The sequence below is a fragment of the Dermacentor variabilis genome, chromosome 7 (genome assembly GCF_050947875.1).
Source record: "Dermacentor variabilis isolate Ectoservices chromosome 7, ASM5094787v1, whole genome shotgun sequence".
In the NCBI taxonomy this organism is placed as follows: Eukaryota; Metazoa; Arthropoda; class Arachnida; order Ixodida; family Ixodidae; genus Dermacentor; species Dermacentor variabilis.
The window spans coordinates 173,043,887-173,065,451 of NC_134574.1; the positions used below are offsets into that span (position 1 = coordinate 173,043,887).

A 21,565-nucleotide genomic window follows, 5' to 3' on the forward strand; every position below is an offset into this window, starting at 1 on the left:
CCGCGAAGCTGACCGAATAATCGGGCATGTCCGAATTTTTGGAGTCCGGAAAATCGGTCGGCGACTGTAATTCAATGTACTTCAATGTAATTGAATAATTCAATATGTACGGGTTTGACTGCACGCAGAAACACGGCAACTTTGTAATCGCATCTACTTGTTTTCTATGCACTTGTACTTGCATTTGCAGAAGGAAGCGCTTTCAGTCAGTAATGAGCCATGGAAGTTTGCATGGCACAGTGTAGTCATGAAGAAGAGCATGATGTGAAGGGTACTTTTTCTCCCTGACCACTTTGGTTGCACTTAAGCTGGGTCCACGTTCGCGGGTACAATCCCAACTGCGGTCACATTGTCACATTGTGTCACATTGAGTCACATTGAAAGGGAAGCTGAATAGGTTTTAGAATGAGAATGTTTACGCAGATTTTTGAAGGCTGCTACAGTGTAATTGTAGTGTACCATGTTCAAACTATGGGAAACAATGCCTTAAATAAATAATACCAACACTGTTAAATTACTATAATTCGGTCTGATTTGATCTTTTCACGTCATCATCCAAGGGACTGAAACTGATGTATACGGTTTCGATGTAATATCTGGTAGCATTGTGTATCGGTATTATTGCATTTCTTTGTTGACATGAAGCAAGGTGTGAGTGAGTAACATGTCACTGAAGCTATGTATACAGCTATATATATGTATGTATATGTATGTGCACATATGTTATGCTGCCTCCCTGCAGAAACAGGGATTGTGGACACGTCAAGCTGTTGAAGGACAGCTTTTTATCTACAGTCCCTCCATCTGTAAATGTACAGGATGGCAAATAAACAGTTTCATTTCATTTCAATTCCTGAAGTTAATTTCTCGATTGTGTGCATAGCGGTGCTGCAATCGCCATTTAAACTTTCGTCAAAGCTCCACCCCTTGTGCGCGTTAAGTTTAGTGACGAAAGACCGGGCGCATGGTTGGCATCAACTCACCGGTCACATGATTCAAATCATCTGCTCGTCGATGTCGTCAGAATCCTCTTTACCATTAGAACCAACTAACCGACCCGCGGTGTCTCCCTCAGATGCTGCCGCTGCTCATATTTCCTTAATTGAAATGCCTTGTGGCTTGTTACACTATGAGTTTCATATTCGGGGGGTGAAAAAACTATAGTGATCGGCTGTAAACTCACTTTCTTTAACTGCTTCAGCAACCCTTTGAATGGCAATGAAAAGCAATAATGCTTGTGTACTTGGCTACCACATGCTTTATAATTGGGGCTTGGTTTTTTCACTTAACCCTTTCATTGACGGGTTCTTTCATCGGATATTATAAAGCAAATACAGTGATTTATTTTCGATATGCAGAAGGGAAAAAAAATTACACGGATAAGTCAAATGCACTCCTATTGTGGTCCTCCCATTCCTATCCTTTGTTTTCCGTCTCCTACTTAGTTTTGTTCTGATGTGCACACTTTCGCGATTGCGCCGCCATGGCAGTGTTAAAAAATGAGCTACATATGACAGACGGCAGAAACATGCAAGAGTAGTCTTTGCTTTACAGCACGGTTGAACGGGAAATCACCATGGTAGCAGTGGTCCTGTAGCCACCTCTCCAGTCGGCGCATGTGCACTACACACGGCCCAGCCGCGCTCACAAAGGGGCTCGTTCCACAGTGCGCTAACAAGCACCTGGACTGAGCAGCCCGAGAGATGAGAAAATATGCTTTCAGAAATATACAACAGGTGGCGGAACTACCTCGGAGCGCGCCGTCTTCGTGTTGCTGCTCATGGAGAGAGGGAAGAACATACAGCTGTGCCAGTCATATGAAAGAGTTAATTCCCCAGAATTTAATCCTTTTTACTGTGATAGTAAATATAAGCGCATTTACGCCATTGCCGTCATGTTCTGTATAAAGTCGAAGGACGATAACACCTTCGCCGCGCACCATGTGCTGTATGTTCGAGTGAAGGCGGGCAAGGGGAATGGTATATTATTACTGCATAAAACGAAACATCAGTATTTCTTCTCCTTTCTTTCAATTTCGTGGTGCAATGTCATCGCTAGGACATCAGTGCGATTTCATGGATTTAAAAGTGTTTCTCGTATTTCGGCCATTCTGGCTCGGAAGTTGCACACTATGCTGTGTTTTGAGTTTTTGATTCTTGTAGAATCCAGTGTAGTCCTTGTTTGCTGTTAAACGATTCACTAGGTGCAAGTGGACACTGTCAAAATCACAGCAAGCTAGCTTTGAACATATCTTGCAATCCCCACCCATCCTTTGTGTTTGCGTCTGTTCTGGATAGCCAAGCCTTTGGCCACTTTGTTATAATAAAGTTGAACTTGCTCCTCGTTAATCTTCTTTTTATGATCGTTGCCAACAGGTTGGCTCTGCCCTCTCCGAAGGGGACGCAGCAGCGCCGAAAGTTGTCTTGCGCCAGGGCCTGCGCAAGAAACGCTCACGTGAGCGTCCCTGGAGTGTTATCGAGCTAGGTCCATGTGGAGCTCTGCAGCTGTGCCCACACTCGACGTCCGAGACGGCTCTGAACTTGCTGGCATCCACATCAACAGTGAAGGCACAGAGGTATGCCTTTTTTGTTTGTCCACAATGAAAAATATCTGCTTGTGGAGTGGTGCAACCATGAATGGGGGTAGCAGGAATCAAACTCGAAAAAGTAGCCATAAATTCTCCAAAACCAGCTGGATAGGATTGTCGTTGAGACGCATAGCCAAGAACGAGCCGAGCAGAGGCCAGATGATCACCTCAAGCACTCGCTTTTCATGCAAGTAAATAACAATGTGAGGCTCCTCCAACAGTGGCCCTGAAAAGGAGACTGCCACAACATTGATGATATCACTTTCCAGTGGCAAAAAAAGCTTGTGGAAGATTAAAAAAGAAAGAAGTGGGAAAGACATTAGACTTACAACTGGAAGTTTACTGGAGCAAAATAAGCCTGTTTCCATTGTCCAGCATCTTTGCTGTCTCTTTATCTCTCATATTTTTTTTATCTCTGGTTGATTTTTCTGCGGCTGAAGGACAAAATATTCAGTCGACCGGCTTGCTCGCATTTCATCTTTGAAAAGAGGGTTCTTTAGACTAGCATATAGCTTTCCGTAGTGGTAATGTGAAACGAGTATTTATAGGGCAACTCCGGGAATTTTTTGGCCATGTAAAGGTAATGTCATTTTTACGTTCCTGTCGCCCCTGTAGCGCATCTTGCTACAGAATTGTTCCACAAATTTGTAAATATCTTTATAAGCAAAAAAAGCGCAAAAACAGAACTGAAACCTGACTGAGCAGCCTAGTGAACATCTTCGGGCGACGTCACAAAAGGCACACCAGAGGGGAAAGCGCGCGCGCAAGGCATGTTGGTCCTGCCAGCATGGAGAATGAAAGCGGTGAAGAGCAGACACTCAGCTGCTTCGTGGCTGCGCCGGACCATTGGCACAATGTCTTCGGGTGATAATGTTTGCTGCATCAGCTCTTTGTAGCAGTCGCAGTGAAAACTACATTTCGACAAATTCAATGGCCATGAAGCACCATTCACATTCGACCTGCCACTACGAGAGCCAGCGCCCAGCGCAATACATCGCGCTGCAACATGAAGACCAACAGTAGCCCTCACCACTGGTTTGATACATGCTGTTTGCTATTTTATGTGTTTTATCCCTTCTCAGGGAAGCATTTCGCATACACGCTAAACGATGTTGTGGAGCACTGCTGAGTGTCCAAAGCACTGACCATTGCATTTGTTTACACCAGCATTGGACAAGCGACCGCTGGTCGTTTGCTTTAAGTATAATGCAAGCTGTGCATCACTGACATCAAAAATGTCAGGGCATAGAAAAATGTGCAGATTTCATGCATGTGTTCAAACACTGTTGCATTACTTTGAGTTGCGCTGTTATGAGCGACCGGACACCCTTGAAAACAGCGAACGTTATTATGGTGCCTATTTATCATTAGTTGTTCTCAGCATGCCCACAATTCCAGTGTCCCATAAAGTAGACATATATTAAGACTTTGTGCATATGATTGTTGATTCAGAGAATGCATAGTTTCTCGCAGAACGCCGATGCAAGCACTGACACCATTGGCAGCTGCACGCAGCAGTTGCTTACACTGCTCTATCGAAGAAGCCACAGCTTGTTGCCAATTAAGGATGAGAGGCAAGCAGCGCACTTCAGGAAGCTAAATAATGAGTTGAGATAGCAGTACGTAAATATACACCCGTGTGCATAGTCAAAATTTAGGGAAGTGCCGGTGAACATGACTGGCAGCCTTCTGGAACGGCAACATATGTACCAATGTTGATAGTGTGCCGTGTCGCCCCTTCTCGCTTTTTGTGTGGGCACAATAAGAAATCAACTATTTATTTCAAATCTCTATGTTGAAAACTGAACTTCAAAAGCAGTTTTCTTCATACGAATGGTTTAATTAGCTTCAAGTCGGTCACTCAAGCGACAAAATTCAATTCTGTTCAGTTGCTCAAGCCAGCCAGTGGGATAGACGCTGTTACGATAAGCCAGTGGGGGAAGCGACCTTCGAACCACTTCTGCTTTCTCGAGATGAATCGCTTCAGCTTTATAAAGTTAACGGTACGTCCCACTGGCATTGCCCAGACCGCGATGAGGCCCAACATAGACAACAAAGGAGCCCACGTCGAGGCAATAACAACTGCCACCCTCCGTGAAAGCAGTAACGACCGCAAAGGCAAGTATCCTGACCTTGATAAGCTGCCCGTCATGGAGAGCCCGCTAATTGATGCAAAGGCACAATGTCGAGGACTTCCGTAGGAATTGCGTCAACTTCAGGTTCTCAAATTGCCACGTGGTTACATTGTATGTGGGGGCGATCGCGCAACATTTGAGGCGAAATCCGTTGGAACGGTGCGAAGTCATGGGTGGGATTTTGTGAAAGATTTGACGATTACAAGTAACACAGTGATCAGATTCTTTAGTCTAATCACTTAGAGAAGATAACTGTTTTAAAAGCTGACTTTTTCGTCTCCTCTGGTGTGTTCTCCCAAAACTATGTAGCCCATGTACATGCTACATGTTACAGGTAGCTCATGCTACAAGAACGATGTACTGTGCTCACTGCTCCGGCTAGTACGAGTACCCCTTGTTCTGTAAATAAGTTTGCATCTCCTATGTAAATAAACCCCCCTCCCTTCCGCCTGTTCCGTTCCACCATATTCTCGACCTCGGCCTCATCATTAAAGAAGCAACCCTCGTCGAGAAGGCTCAGACGACGGCGTGGGCCCACTAAGCCTCTGTATTTTTGGCCCGCTTTAGGAAGTTTTTCAAGCAAAAACTGTAGCTCCCTATGTTTGATTATACTATTTACCTAATTCGAATGCATGCCTCTCTCTCTCTCTCCTTTTTTTCCAATTTTTATTTAGGAGAGTTGAGCGGGAAATTGCCTGCGCTGTGCAGTCGGACATGAAACCTAAACCGCCTTTGCAATGTTAGTAGGCTTTACCACATTACATTACATGGGTGTACTGCGGCGAAGCTGACTAAATATTCCTGTGGCGAAGCAGACATTAGGGAACCGGCAGACAACAACTTTTCTTACTAAAAAATTGTGTGCAGGTTAGATTTTTACTTTGTTTAGTAGCTTTAATGTCATTTTTGTGTTAGTCTTCTACTTTTAACACATAAAAATGGAGCGCGTATTTGATTTAGAGGTGTGTTACAATCTGGCAAATAGTACCAAAGAAATCAGTGCTTAGCATTCTTTCTGCATTATGTTTAATTCGACCCCTGGCGAAACCACCTTGCTTGCAGCAGCTTGCACCATGGTTTCAGCTCCTGTAGACATTAGAACCAGCAACTACAGCACAAATTCCGTTTCATCCACAGCGGGCAATGCCATGAAGGCTAGGGTGACCTCGCACTTGCGACCAGGAAATAGTGTGTCATACTGAAAGAAAGATATAGCCATGTATATATCTACCAAGTTTAACGATTTTATTATAAAGTGCCTGATTTAATGACACCATTGATGTTACAGTTTATTATTGCGATAACAATTATCTGGACATTCCAAGCGCATTTCCGCCATCGCCGTGAAGTTCCTTAAAAAGTCCAAGGGTGATAACACGGTCGCCGCGTGCCCTACACTGTATGTGCGAGTGAATGTGTGCAAAGGGAGCAGACGATCGCAGCTCAATCTCGCCTCGCGTGAGAGAGAAGAAAGCAGGCAGGAAGCATGCTGTCTCCCGTCGTGTGCGAGGCACCGAACGTTGCAAAGCATCGGGGGAGGGGGAGGTGGTGTTCTTCTCCGGCTGCAACTGTGTACGTGACGGCTGCGCGTGGTCGCCCGGCCGTATGTTGAAAGCAATCTGTGTTGTAGGCAGAGTCTAGGTGCATCGGTGGCTTGTAGCTTTGTGCGTGCTGTGTGTTGTCATCGCTCACTTTTCGTTGAAGCCATAGACTCAACGCATCTCACCTTGCTCGCTGCTGCTGTGTTTTCTCACACCAGCGTTTTGACTGCGAGTTTCGTGGTCATCGAGTCAGATGTGTTCATGTTTGCTTGTGCACTTGTGGCACCATGCTTATTAATTTAGTAAGTGGGCCTATGTGGTACAAATTTATGCAGCCAATAAAACTACTTTTCTTACATCGTGTGACTGTCCACTCATTCACTATCGCAATCAATCTTTCAGGCAAAACTGAAACTGTATTTTGCTTTCGTATCACTCATAGAAGAATGATAGAATAAATTGACGTTTAAATTTTATCTTTCATAATAAGCGACTACCACTGTCAAACCTCTAGCATAAACGAGAGCTGTGGTAAGAGGCAAGTTCATCTTGGTGTTTGTTCCAATATGAGCTGAGATGGCTCAACCGCATCACCTGCTAGAGCACTGCACGGGCTGGTTTTTCAGGCCTGAGCCTAGCCCCAGCCTAAAAGTACCATGCGTCGGCCCGCTTGAGCCCAGCCCAGTGATGTTAAACTTGGCCTATACGTGGCTCGAGCCCAAAAAATTCCAGCCCGGCCTGGTTTTGTTCAACCCATTAGCCCTTGAGCTTATCCAAAGCTAGGTTAAGGTCTCGGTTATTGTGAAGCTACTGTCATGTGAATCAGTGATTAACGGGCGCTGGGTGGTATTCAAGCTGCATCAAAGCAGCTTTTGCCCTGTGTCCTCTCTTGCTGGCTACTTGAACTGTGAGAAAAATAAACATTTCACTTCATTTTATTGCTAGCCAAACTCCCACAGATTGTTTGTTTGTTTGTTCGTTCGTTCATTCATTCATTCATTCAAAATACTCACAGGCTCCAAATAGGAGTATTGTGTGAGGGGGGCATGTACAGAAAATTAAGGACACAGAAAAGCAGCTCATGCATCATTATACAATGGGTAACAGTTTCACAGGACGCAGAGAAGTAATGACAAGCATAAAGCTACAAATCTAAGGCCAGAAAAATATTGCACAGTATATGCAATCTCTGAAGGAGCATTGAAATGGTGGCTAAAAGGGTGGCTAACAAAGTACAAGGCAGTGAATAAAACAGCTGAGAAAACCAGAGCAGTACTTGGTCTTTGAAGACTGCAGAGTCATGAATGGCAACGATGAGATCAGGAAGATCATTCCATTAGCTTATGGCACGCGGAAGCGCTGATGAATTAAATGTCATGGTTTGGCTAAATATGTGCCTAAAGCTGTGGCTATTACAAAGACAACGGGATGTACGATGTGGTTCGGTAAGGGGAAGGATAGTAGGATGCTGACTATGAATTAATTTATGGAAAAGACAGAGCAAAGCGACCTTCCTTCGCAGCTCTAGTGTCGGGAGTGATAGTGAGAATTTCAGGTTAGTAACACTAATCTGTCGGTCATATTTCCTGGTTATAAAACGTACCGCACGGTTCTGAATTCGTTCTAGTGATTGTATTAGATAAGCCTGATGCGGTGACCATATGGGCGAGGCGAATTCAAGATGAGGACGAACAAAAGTCTGATAGGCTAGTTTTCGAGTGCTTAAAGGGGCATCTCGAAATACCATGTATGTGCCATGTTGTATGAAGTACCATGTATTCGAGTATTTGGTATGAAAACACATATACAATGGACAGTTAAGAAAATAAGGAGGGGTCAGGCTGGCAAAAGCCACTGGGAATTGCATAACGTTGCTTACAATTAGGGAGGAAGAAATCGAAAAGTACATTCATTGATCACCATGCTCATGCTTTAAAGTGTGATATGAAAGGCCGTGCTACACTTTCTAAATATTTCTGCAGGAATATACTATAGCAAAGGCATACATGAACACTCTCGCACACACCGCCAGCCATTTCATCTTGCTTTTGAATCACGTATAATCATTGGGCTGTACAGTGATGGAACTCGAGCCAATAAATTTGTCGCGAATGTGAATTAAATAAGCTGATCTATTGGTTTTCAGGAATACCATAATACATGGCCACTTGAAGCATTTTTCATTAAACAGAAATTGGTGATCTGCAAAGCTCATGTGCAATGATAATTTCACGCGGAATGTGCCGTTCTTATTGCTTTATTTGGCTTCATTCTAATGGTATCAGTTTTTCAGTCGACAATTAAGGCATCGTCACTTCACATTATATGCAAATTTGGCCTCTGTCTTCTTTTGTTTCAGTATAGCGCATGTACAACATAGGCAACATAGTTTTCTTTTTTCCTGTCAGATTGGAGTTTGATGTTTATTTGGCCATGGAAATTAGCAGGGAACTCACCTAGGCTGCGAATACAAAGGTCGAGGCACTTAACATGTGAAAATAGCATTCAACATAAAAATTCACTGAGACAATAACATTTTCTGCGTTTTTTTTTTTCACATCCTCCTCACTAATGTTGAGAAATTTTGCGTACCCGCTTAGGCTTACATGATATATCTGAGAACAATGGAGACTTGAAAGTATAAATTTTGCAATAAACTGTGGCAAAATATTCAACCCACTTGACCAAATAATGAAAATGAATAATGGAAACCAGTAGCGAGTTGCACTATGTCTTTAACACACACAAAAAAAAAAATGTGAAGAACTTTCAAGATTTTGTTTTCTACCACGTTATTTAAGTGCTCTAAGAACTTGTTCAAAATGTTTTTATTTTTGCTTTTCCACTAAATTGATCATGCACAGGCAGTGCAAAGCGGTACATCAGTGATCGCTGTCAAAAATCAACACATTTTTGTGCAGCAATGAAATATTGCATACGACTATGCCGTATGCAATGAACGTCTTCTTCTCTTTAAATATGTAACTGTAATGAAACTCCTCTCATTGATTCCTCGTGTGGTTGCTATATGAAGGATAGCTGGGATTCCTGAAGACATTATGGGGAATTTTTTTCAGCAAGTCTCACACCAATCAAATAGTTTCCAATATCTTTAGTGGGATTGCAATGCAAATGTCTTTCTAACTATTTGTAATTTTGATTCGACTCTGTGATGTCTAGCAACTCTTGAAATTTGCCTTTGGAGCACCGCTCCCAACCACCTCGGAGCGTGCTGTGCAACTTGCCGCACTATCTCCATCGAACGTCAGGTCGTTTGTTTCACGCCTGAGCATGATCACTCCTAGGAATTTGAGGTTCCAATAACCTGGGAACAGACCAGAGTATTTTAGTGTCCTGAAGACAAAAGAATTCCGGCAGAACCTCTCTTAAGAGGAAGCTTTAGCTCGAACTGAACTCTGATGCCGCCTATTCTAATACATATAAAACGCAGAAACACTTCTTTTGAAATAACCACTGGGAAGATTTTAATAACAATTGCTGCATTTGAGAGAGAAAGTTAAATCGTAGTGACTGTTGGAAGCGGAATTTCGATTTAGGGCGCGAATATTTTTAATGGAATTTTCAAAAATTAGGAAGTTTGCAAAAAATAGAAGCATGAAGTTTACAAATTCGTAGCTTTGCACCCATAACAGATATCGCAGTTCTGTAAACAGCATCCTTTAGAGCATCCAAAGCAGACATTAGGATATGTCAATTTATACCTTGCATGAATTTGTTACAGTGTTTGTAAGTGTTTCACAAAAGTTCTACTCACAAATTAGGGGTCTACTTGAGAGCCATGTATTGTACATCAATTTTGTCCATTTTAGATGTTCTATTAGGTGCAATGGATAGAATTGTGATATCACTTTTCATTGCTGAAATTAGAGTTGTAAACTTGGTAGTTACGCTATCTAAAAATTTTCGATTTTTGTCACTTTTTGTTGACCAACAGTCACTAGATTTTAACTCTTTCTTTTAAATGCAACAAACATCTCAAGTTGATCACAGTGATTGCCAAGAAAACAATTTTTCCTTTCTCATATATTTAGACAGGAGGTCCTGAGCTAAAGCTTCCTCTTAAGTTGACTATCGAAGTTAATGCGATTAGCATTCATGCAATGTAGCGACCACATAGCGACACACTGTATTTACTAAGACACCTTTATTTAGAGTGTGTGGTGGTGCTGCTGAGATTTTTAAGTGCTTCAGCTATATTTGACATAGACTGCCCCCGAGATTGGCCCGCTTTGTTATGACCATTGCTCTCCAAGGTTATCTTTCAATGGTAGGACAAGGACCATACGCCGATGGCGCATGCAGGGATGATGATGGAATTACGAAGAAGGAAGGGCAGTGATAGAAAGATGAAGGCATTATGAGGACAATGAAATGATGACGATGGGATGATTCTGATGCAATGACGATAAATAACCATGATGCAATTACAATGCTATGATGACAGGGGTATAATTACGATTGATTGACAATAGCACAAATATAATGGAATGAAGGAAAAATTATGTTGCTGGAGCGACGAAGGCGGTATGATAACGATGGCATGACAACAATTGGATGAAATTTCTGAAATGATTGCAACGGTGCAATAACGGCTTGATGACGGTGGCCTGATGACGGTGGCCTGATGACAATAAAATGACGACAAGCGTATGACGATGGCATGGCGGTGACGGTGTGACAAAAATGGCGGGAAGACAACAGTGTGATGGGAATCTGACAACAAAGCTGGAATGCCAATGATGGAATGACCACGGTGCCATCACGACCACAGTATGACAGCAAATGCATACGATGACCATAAGTCAACGACGCAATGACTACGATGGCATGACATCCACGACATAATCAGGATTGAATGATGACAGCTTGATTACAATGGAATGTCGTCGATGGAACTGCGATGGTTATAGGACGACAATTTGATGACGTTTATGAGATGATGCTGGTATGACAGGGTTGCAAGAACGACATGACTAGAATGGGATAATCATGACTGTACGGCAGCAATGGAACTACCATGACCTCGAGGACATACGTAGTGGCTCAAGTTGGGTAATGTGGCATAAGACACACACGCACGCACAGAGAGAGAGAGAGAGACAGACAGACATGAGGGACATTCGGAAAGTAAGTTTCATCATTTTTATTGAATGAGATGGTAGGGCATCAGTTTAAACAATCGCCATAAGAATCCACGCCCGTTGCTGGTTCAACGATGGAAGGAGCGTCAGCGGAGGAATGATGACGCATGCGCAGAGTATTGAAGAAGAGAGAGTAGCAGCAGTCCTGCAAACTCAGGGTTATTTGAGCACAAATCACGATAGCAGACAGACGTGTGCTGACAACGTGCTCGCCAACGGAAGTGTGTGCGGTTATCTGGCATGAATAGGCACCTGTTCCCTGAATTGAAAGCTGCACTCTCGGGATGTCACTTCCAAAACAATGCTTAGCTGAAGCAGGCTCTGCAACAATTCCTTGCATCACAAGGCACCAAGTTTTACCAGATGGTTTCTTCAAACTGAATGCATGCTACGAAAAATGGCTCAATGTAAGTGGCGACTATGTGGAAAAATAGTGCAAGGTGTATAGTCCATGTTGCCATGATGTATTATTTTTGGCAGTAAAGTTTCCATGTGAAAATAAATGACGAAACTTACTTTCGAAATGTCCCTCATAGATAGATAGGTAGATAAAATGTGCCTGAAGTAGGCAAAGAATGATGATCGTATTAAAAAGCGGGGCGTACAGTGGGTGCGTTTGATCACTGATACCATTTTCTCCATCGCTGAAGACCGCCACTAATGTACACTAATCTGTGCAATGCACAGCTGCTGTGTCGTGGCCTGCTTGCCTCGACTTTCCCATAAACTGACAGACACCACTGCCCTTAAATTTGCATTGGGCTGCAGTTTCTATAGTTTTCACTTTTGTGGAGTTGCAAATAGTGTGCCTGGGCCTAATCCGGACCCGACTGCAACCGGGCCTGATTCAAGCCCGAAGCTCCTAGTCCCAAGCCCAGCCTGGGTCTGAGTTAACAACTGCTTACCTGGCTTAAGCCTGTCAGCCGGCCTGGGTCCGGGCGTTTGGGCTAGCCCAAGCCCGTGCAGTGCGCCATCACGGGCTTCACAGCCCAGATGCCCCAGATAGCAGCGTATCTTCTCTTCTGTGCGAATTCTTGTGACTAGAAGGTAAGGAGTTCTCACAACATCGCATTTAGCAATTGCCATTGGTTGTTTTTTAAAGCAACATCTGCTATGGCTTTGAAGCAATGCTGGCTAGGCTTGGCGGACAGCAGTAAGTGGCGATGAGCCATTTGCATATTCTTTGCAAAAATGATGCTGCTTGCTGGTGTATTGTGCAGTACGCAATTGCAGGAAGCTTGTCACTAGTTTGTTTGTTCTCCAAGAGGAAGTGTATTTCTGTGCTTTCTGCAACTGGTAGATAGAATTTCTGGCCGATCTGGTGCCACATGCACACAGCACTGCAGCAAAGTACGTTGTATATACACCATCTTCACAAAATTTGCAACAAGGGGCACTGTGTAGAAACAGGAGGGTACTGTTGTGCGTTCATCCTGTACAAATAAATGTTCCACACCTATTACAAATTAAAGCTGTCAGTTTTTGCTATTCAGGCGAAATGAATTGTACTCTTTGTCTTGCTCTATTTGCTTGCTTACAGTCGGCCACGTACGAGCTCAGTGGGTGTTCAGAAAGACCCCTCATCGCCTGACCGCCGACTGCAAAGGTCTCGTGGCTTACGGGGATTGCGCTCTGGCTCGAGCTCGGAGGCCCTGTCTGGCTCTTCATCAGCACACAAGCGGCAGAAAAGTGGTGACGACAGCGGACGCCGCCTGAGACGGGCCTCCGCCACATCCCTTTCAACAGGCACCACTGGGTCTCTGCAGAATGTGTCTTCATCTTCGGGCACAGAGAACTACCAGGTAAGGACGTCGTTATAACACCATATGTTTGTAAATATGTGCTCTCTTGTTCGAAAAGGCAGCTTACTAGTTCAGATTACCTCGCTTCTTTTATGTTTGTGAGTTGTGCACTTCCAGATAGCAAGACATGTGCACAAAGCTACAGCTTCGTATGCAGAACCCTTTCGCATAAGCTCAACACATGCAAGTATGATGCACTGGGCATAGTATTTTGTGTATGTGGTGTTTACACAATACACTACCACATAATTAAGAAATGAAGCGACTAGCCCACTAGCAGGTGTTGCAAAGCTCTTGCTCTTGTTCCATGTTACTGCTATACAGATTGCAAGAAACCAACTGGAGTCTTAAAATTTAAGACAGTGAAGGTAGTGTACTCATGTTGGCTGAAAGCAAATTCAGCTTGCAAGATATGGTAGCTTACATCTTTGTTTTGAACTATTGCGATAAGCTTTAATGTGGCTAACTCTTCATTGACAAACCTCAAGGAGCCTCAAGAAGCTTTGCATAAGTGAAAAGACAGTCAAGTGAAATGCCATAACATCAGGTCCCTTTCAGTACAAAGACGTTGCCATTGTGCAATGATGGGAATCATTTGTTCAAATGGTATTCAAGCAAGTGGATCAATTGTTCATAACTTTTAGACACTCTTGACGATGTAACTTAGGCCAAATAGAATTGTATTTAGCCTTGTAGCAGGAGAAATTCTAACTTTACGACCTAAAAGAGCTTGTTGGTATTGCTAGTATTTTTTACTGCTTTTGCCACCCTCATGAAATAGACAGGCAGAGAACATGGAATCTGCACATCTGTGCAGGACTGCCTTCCGTACATCAGCTCCAAGAGCCACCTGTTCTCGCGGGCGCCCACCTTGGCCCATGTAGAGGAGCAGAGCTCAGTCTCGGACCAGGTTTGGGATGATTACCAGGTGAGCCAAAATCATTGTGCTGTTACTGTTTTGTAGCACAAACATTCTCATGGTTAATTGAAATACTGGGTTTACAGTTAAACCTTGTTATAGCGAAGTCACATCAGACACGAAAATACCTTTGTCATATCTGTAGAGGGCCCAGCCCTTCAACCAACACAGGCGTCTAGCAACCCTGTGCTGTGAGCTGTGTATAAATTGGTTGACATGCGGTGCGCTGAGGTTGTGTTGTGTTCGGCTCAGTCTGTGCTGCTACCACTCGTGCATCTGGCTCGTAGCAAGTGCAGCTTGGTGTTACAAGTGGTCATGGCGTCGCACAGTGCTTCATTTTCGTTGCCAATGAGGCCTCTTATGCCAGTAACTGCGAGGGCAGTGCCTTCATCCACCACCTATGAAGCTTCCAGTCAGCAACTGCATAGTTGCCTTCGTCTGCCTCGCCAACGCCTCCTTTGGCCTCGCCAATGCTTGCCATCACCAGCTGGGCTACTGCACGCAAGTCAGTTGCCTAAATGTCATAGCCGCCGCACTCAGCAGCTACCATGTCCGTGGAGAAGGATTTGTTGCAAACAGCTGCTCCACATACTGATTCATTGCAACTGGCCGCTGCACCCATACTGGTGACCACATCATGGGCTAGTCTTTTCTTGCACCTGCCAGGTCAGTCTGACTTGCAGAGTGCTGGTTCCTGGCCAAACCCATTCATAGACTAAGCATTGCCTCAGGCCTTCAACATGCGTTGGGAAATACCGTATTTATTCGAATCTAGGCCGATAGATTTTTTCAAATAATCATATTGCAAACTCTAGGGTCGGCTTAGATTCGAGGATTTTTAAAAAATGCGCCAGTTTTTCATTGAAACTGCTAAATATGGTGCATAGCTAGCGCCATATAGCAAAGTCAGTATCGCAGCCGCTACTAGCCATGCCAGTAGCCGACCGTACACAAGCGAGGTCGCCATTTTGACCTGTGTCGTGTTGGCTGTATCGGTGTGCGGCGTGGTGTTATCGCAATGGCACCAAGCAGGAGATGCAACTACAGTGCCGCTTTCAAGTGAAAGGTTGTGATAGCCGCAGAGGCATTGTCAAAACTTCAAGCCGGGTGGGACTTTGGCGTCTACGAGAAAAACGTCCATCGTTGAAAGGGACAATGACAGCAGCTTTTTGCGCGCGCCGCAACGAGGATGGCATTTAGTGGACCAAAGAAAGGCTGCACCACGAAGTGGAGACAGTTTTGGCCGACTTTGTTCGGACACAGAGAGCAGCTGCCCTTCCAGTGACAACAGAAGTGGTCCAAGCGAAAGCTAGGGAACTTTCGAGGGAATGAGGCCTAACGCCAAAGGATTTCAAAGCCAGCCGGGGCTGGCTTCAGAAATCTATGAAGCGCGTTGGCTTCAGCCCCCGACTTCACACTTAAATCACCCAGAAGCTGCCAAGCGATTTCGAAGAAAAGCTGATAGCTTTCCAGCGCTACATGCTGCGAAAGAGAGAAGTGGCAGGCTGCAACTTTGGGCAAATCGGCAATGCCGACCAGACGGCTGTGTATTTTGATATGCCAGTGGCATACACCGTGAATGAAAAGGGTGCCCAAATGAATCCATTAGTGCTCAAATTTTTAAAATCTGCTTTCTCCTTAGATGTAAAATTCACTGTAGAGAACTTTGCAGGTGAAGTGCTTGCTCTGTCCCGGGGCACATTCAGTACAGTTCACTCTTAAAGGAGGCACCCAGTTAAAGCTTCATCACTAAATTCAGCGGAGATCTGACTGAAGGCAGGCATACTGCAGTTTCCTCCCTGGCCCGTCATACAAGACCCTGTTTTCTCATAAAGTTGATCCAGCGTTGTTCTTAATGCCACTTGGGTGTCGTTTAGGTTAAGAGCTGACCATATATACTGTGCATGTGTAGCTTTGATGGGTTATCAATCCTAACCAACAGCATTTGCAAAAATGTGTTTTCGTTTTTAACAAGAAAGTATATCACTGATAGATTTGAAAACACAGTGTGCACCTCTACTCGTACAATGCAGGACCCACCGTACTTCAGCGAGCCCTACTCCGAGCAGACTGCAGATGAGGACCAGGTGAAGAAGCTGCTAGACTTCGGGGACGACTACTGGGCCTTCATCGGGAGCCCATCGGACACTTCCTCGCTCAGCGGCCAGCCCAGAGACCTCCCAAGACGATCCCCACACAAGGGCCGCCCTGCCAACAAGGTGCTTAAATGTTTACATTGCGATAAAATAGGAGCTCAAAACCATTGGTGTCCATCATACTCACTCACGAGCGCACTGGTGAATGCTCACTTCACACTCATTTAGCAAAGTGGGGTATAGGGCTAGTTGGTGCATAGCTGCCGAGGTTTAGGACAGAAAGAGCGTCACAAACATCACCCGCACTCATTTCCCAGGTGCACGACAGAGCTTTTGTGAGGGACGAAGGATGCAAGGCGAATGAACCGTACGAAGTGGACCTGAGGAGTGAGGGCCAGTTAACACGGGTATGAACGAAAGTCAGTGACAGTGATTTTAAGTGGACGTGCGTGACAGTCGGCAAGTGTGAGTAGACACAAGGATCATGTATGGGAGTGAGTGCCAGTAAATGTGAATGGAAGTCACTGTGAACGCCAGTGAGTGAGTACGTAGGCTGTGAAAATATTGATGAGTGAGTATGAGCGAGTATCGGCTTTTTCTGCTGACCTATGCTCAAAATGGACGCTAGGAATTCACATTCCTAACACGAAACAGGTTGGGACAATGCAGCTTCTTCGGCACTGCTGCACATGGGAGATATTAATTTCATGCAATTTTCATCTTACTAAATGGAAAATCGGACATCCTCCCGTTCGTAGCAATCGCTACAAAGGAAACCCGTATGGTTTTCCTTTGTAGCAATTGCTACGAACGGGTGGATGTCTCATTTTCCATTTATTAAGTACATCTCTCCACCTTGTGGGTTTCCACAGAACTGCTACATCAAGTTTGATCTTGTTGTGGTCATTGCAAACGATAATAGCTTCTTTTGTGGTCTTGACATTCCTAAGGTCAGCTCTTGTTTAGTGCACTTGATTTGCTCAATGATGAATAACATTGTAAGTTTTCTCTCTATATATCTTTTTAACATTTTAAAATAAATGAACTGTTGCCAGTGCTTTACAATGTATAGCCATTTGTAGTGCACCAAGAAAAACCTCTATCGGAAAGGTCGCAACTTTGGCACTTGGATTGCTTAGCACTTCAGCATGGCAGTGAAGTAGCAAGGACTGCTGGAAGCATGGCAAACCTGCCAATTATGTACCTCATTGTCATAAGCTAGATAGATCTGCATTGCACATGCTCTGAAGATTCTTCAGCACTTCAGCATGGCAGTGAAGTAGCAAGGACTGCTGGAAGCATGGCAAACCTGCCAATTATGTACCTCATTGTCATAAGCTAGATAGATCTGCATTGCACATGCTCTGAAGATTCTTCAGCACTTCAGCATGGCAGTGAAGTAGCAAGGACTGCTGGAAGCATGGCAAACCTGCCAATTATGTACCTCATTCTCATAAGCTAGATAGATCTGCATTGCACATGCTCTGAAGATTCTTCACCTAGGCCAAGTGGGATCTCAATTGTTGACTTGTTTTGATGTATTATTGGAATTATGACTTATTCAAGTTCTTAAAATTCCACATTGGTAGAGTACATAAAGTTCATATGTAAGCTCGATTCCTGGTTGAAATTGTCCTGGTTTCATCGTTGCTTTCATTTGTGCAGCCTGGGGGCACTACGGAGTTTGACTCGGATTCAGACATCGAGGACCTTCACCACCTGTTGGGCCAGAGCACTCGTGCTTATACCTTCATTCGCAACAGCCTGCATAAGATTGCTGCCTCTGGCATGGATGCTCCTCAGGGGCCCCGGGAGAAAATGTCACCACCTAAATTTGTGAGTACTACCTCATTAACCTCTTGAAATCGAATTGAATTCTGATGTTTTACATGCTAAAACCACAATTTGATTATGAAGCACGCAATAGTGGGAGACTCCTATAAATTTTAACGATCAGGGGATCTTTTAACATAACCCCTATACAAAGGACATAGCGTTTCTTTCTTTCTTTTTTTTTCATTTCACCCCCATTGAAGTGTGGCTGCTTTGGCCGGGATTTGATCCTGCGATGTTGTGCTTAGCAGTGCAAAACCATACCTACTAAGCTACCACGTCGGGTATTAAGCTCTTGGACATCGGCTCAATTATTGTGCCTGTAGTTTAGCAGGGAATGGAATGTGCATGCCCGCGAGTTGGAGACCAATGGGCGCATTTCGTTGCAATTCATTTTGTCTTCTGTGCTTTTTACCTTTCATCACTGTCCTAATGCCACCGTAATCACCAGGATTTGTCACTTAGTGCGATGGTTGTAAAAAAAGAAAAATTCCAGTACTATCTGAAGGTGATTCAGGGAAAACACGGGGAATGCGGAAGGTGGAAATTCAGGACGATGAGCAAAATGAGAACAAAATGAAAGCAAGAGCCAACGTTTCGACAAGTGGACTTGTCTTCAAGACTGAGGGTGATTGTCACTCAGGCAATAGCTTCCACACTTCTGAGCACACTTGTTGGTTAGCTCTTTTGGTAAATGCTACAAGGCATGCGAGTGTTGTGATGATGTGCTGCCTCCAGGATCAGCCTGCATTAAAAACTACATTGAAACCCTGGCAGGAACATATGCAGTGCACAGGTATGAGGATTCACCCAATGAAATGTGCAACCTTTGATTACGCCATCTCCAGTACAGGTCCAGTTTACTGAGCCAGACAGCCATCCATGTAGAGTGCTGCGAAGAGCCAAAGAAAACATAACATTTATAAAATGAATTGGAAATTAAATGGAGCACTCCAAAGCACTGGCCAACTGCTCCACCTATGCTTTGAGCCCAGCATTGCCAGCTTAGCAAACACCCAGAACAGTGCCATCACTTCAGCCCTTCGGCATTTCAGGGTATACAGTCGCCGACCGTTTATTCGGACCTCACGGGGACCGCGGAAATGTCCGAATAAACAGGTGTCCGAAAAAACAGATTCAGAAAAAAAATCCTTTATTTCCACGCCCTTATTTGGGCGCGGCAGCAGGCGCGAAGAAATCGTGAATGCGCCGTTGCACGCTGTTTCGTTTGCGCGCAATCAGATCAGCCTCAATCTCGGAGAGGGTCGTGCGGTCACTGTAGGCGGCTGAAAGCACAGTCAATGCTTGTACAAGCTCCGCGTGCGACGGCAGCGGCGCACATGGTGCGTCATCCTCCGACTCAGAGTCATCATCCGGCGGGGCAGCACAAACCTGACGAATGATCTCGTCGTCGTCAAGTTCTGCGCACGTCAGTACAGCACTGTCAGCATCTGTAAAACTATCAAATGAGACAGTGTCCGGAATCGCAATGCCACCACTGCGCAAGTCTTGAAGAACATTTTCGGCTTCAGTAGGGAGCACATCTGAAGGCGACAGATCTGGGGCCTCCATGGCACTCACTTCATCGGTTATCACAAATCCAGCGTGCCGAAAGCAGTTCTGTAGAGTGGCAGGGGCCACCGCCTTCCAGGCATCCGCAAGCATGTTTATAGCCGACAGAAGGCTAACAGCGTACTGCTTGCCGGCGTCGATGCAGACGACCATGCGGTTCAAGAGGCGTGCTCGGTATAGGACCTTCAAATTTTTTATAATGCCCTGGTCCATGGGCTGGAGGACACTCGTGGTGTTGGGCGGCAGGAATTCCAAGCGGATGCACTCGAGATCATGGATGTGACCGTGTGCACCGCAGTTATCCACGAAAAGCAATACCTTTCGGTTTTGCGACTTGAACTTCCTGTCAAGTTTGCGGACGTAGTCGCTGAACAGCTGCTGCGTGATCCAAGCTTTTTTGTTGGCCTCATACCAGACGGGCAGCGACTTCGCTCCCTTGAAGCACCTCGGTCTTTTAGATTTGCCAATCACAAGAAGCGGAAGCTTCTCGGTCCCCGACATGTTGCTGCCTACCATGATGGTGACGCGCTCTTTACTGTGCTTCCCGCCGTGGCAGGGATCGCCAGACACAGAAAGAGTCTTATCAGGCAGCATCTTATAGAACAGGGCGGTTTCGTCACAGTTAAAAACGTCGTCTGGCGAAAACTGGGACAACAGCGACTCCAGAGTCTCCGAGCGATAATTCGCAACAAGGGTCCGGTCGACGGCACCACTCTCGCCGCACATCCTCTTGAAAGCGAGGTCGTACCTTTTTTTGAAGTTACGGAGCCATCCGTCACTAAACATAAAGCCCTCAATGTTCATCCGGAGAGCGAGCGTCTCTGCCTTCTGCTTCAGAAGGTCCCCAGACACAGGAATCCGCTTAGCAACTGTAGCACACAACCACATGTGGAGGGCTTCTTCGAGCTTCGGGTGGCTGCCGTCTCTAAAGTTTTTCCTTTCCAAGCTGGAGGAAGACTTCGTTGCTTCGCCGAGAATCTTCGTCTGGTTTCTCATGTAGTCCGAGACCGTCTGCTTCGAGATGTTAAATTCTCGAGCAACTCCGCTTTGAGACCGGCCGCTCAGGACTTGCTGCACAATGGCGATCTTTTTCGCCATTGACATTGTGGTATATTTGGTGCCACGCTTGCCAGCATTTCCCAGCGCAGTCTGTGCGGGCACTATCGGAGCCATTGGACGTTCGATCACCGCGACCTCGACACAGCACACAAACACCACTACGCTGTCACGCCGGCACCATTCGCACAAACTAAAAACGTGGCCTACTCGCAGCGTCGTGCACGAAGAAAGAAACAAATCTGGAGCTGGATTGCCTTGACATGGCTATGGCGACATGGCTTACTATGCTGAGACCGGAACTGCTGTAGTCACTCATAGCCACTCTACCGAACCAGGCAGCAACGATGATGATGGGCGGGGATTTTCAGTAGCGCCACCTCGTGGGGCAGCAAGGAGGCTCAGTTCAAAACAAAAATGGCGTTCAGCAAGTCGAGCCTTGCACCGGACAGAGTCGGTGGGGGCGAGTGCCATCGATCGAGTTGGCTCAAGGAGTGTCCGAAAAATCGAACGAGAGGTTGCAAGGTGTCCGAACTTTCGGCAGTTGTTATACATTGTGGTCTATGGGGAGAATGGCGGTGCCGCGAAGCTGACCGAATAATCGAGCATGTCCGAATTTTTGGAGTCCGGAAAATCGGTCGGCGACTGTAATGGAAAGTTGGGTCAGTTTGTATGTATTCATGGTATCTTTTAGAAAATTCCAATCATTCATACAATGATGCCATAGGTCATTGAGTACCTCTGCTACAATTTCTTTACTCTGCAATGACTTGGGTCCATATAAACATCTTCCAGGACTTGTTTGCGAACACGCTGTATCGTATGTAGCTTAGTTAAAGGGACAGACAACCGCTCAGAACAT

The 21,565-nt window shown here is 45.2% G+C and overlaps 1 protein-coding gene across 2 annotated transcripts in view; it reads left to right on the forward strand.

Moving 5' to 3' along the window:
• Positions 1-21,565, forward strand: part of klar (klarsicht) — a 684,286-nt gene that overhangs the window by 584,184 nt on the left and 78,537 nt on the right. For both annotated transcript variants that reach the window (XM_075700314.1, XM_075700315.1), the window contains 5 exons: positions 2,376-2,575; positions 12,966-13,227; positions 14,045-14,155; positions 16,180-16,365; positions 17,908-18,078. In XM_075700314.1, coding sequence (XP_075556429.1) covers positions 2,376-2,575; positions 12,966-13,227; positions 14,045-14,155; positions 16,180-16,365; positions 17,908-18,078 — 930 coding nt within the window. The remainder of the gene's footprint in view (positions 1-2,375; positions 2,576-12,965; positions 13,228-14,044; positions 14,156-16,179; positions 16,366-17,907; positions 18,079-21,565) is intronic.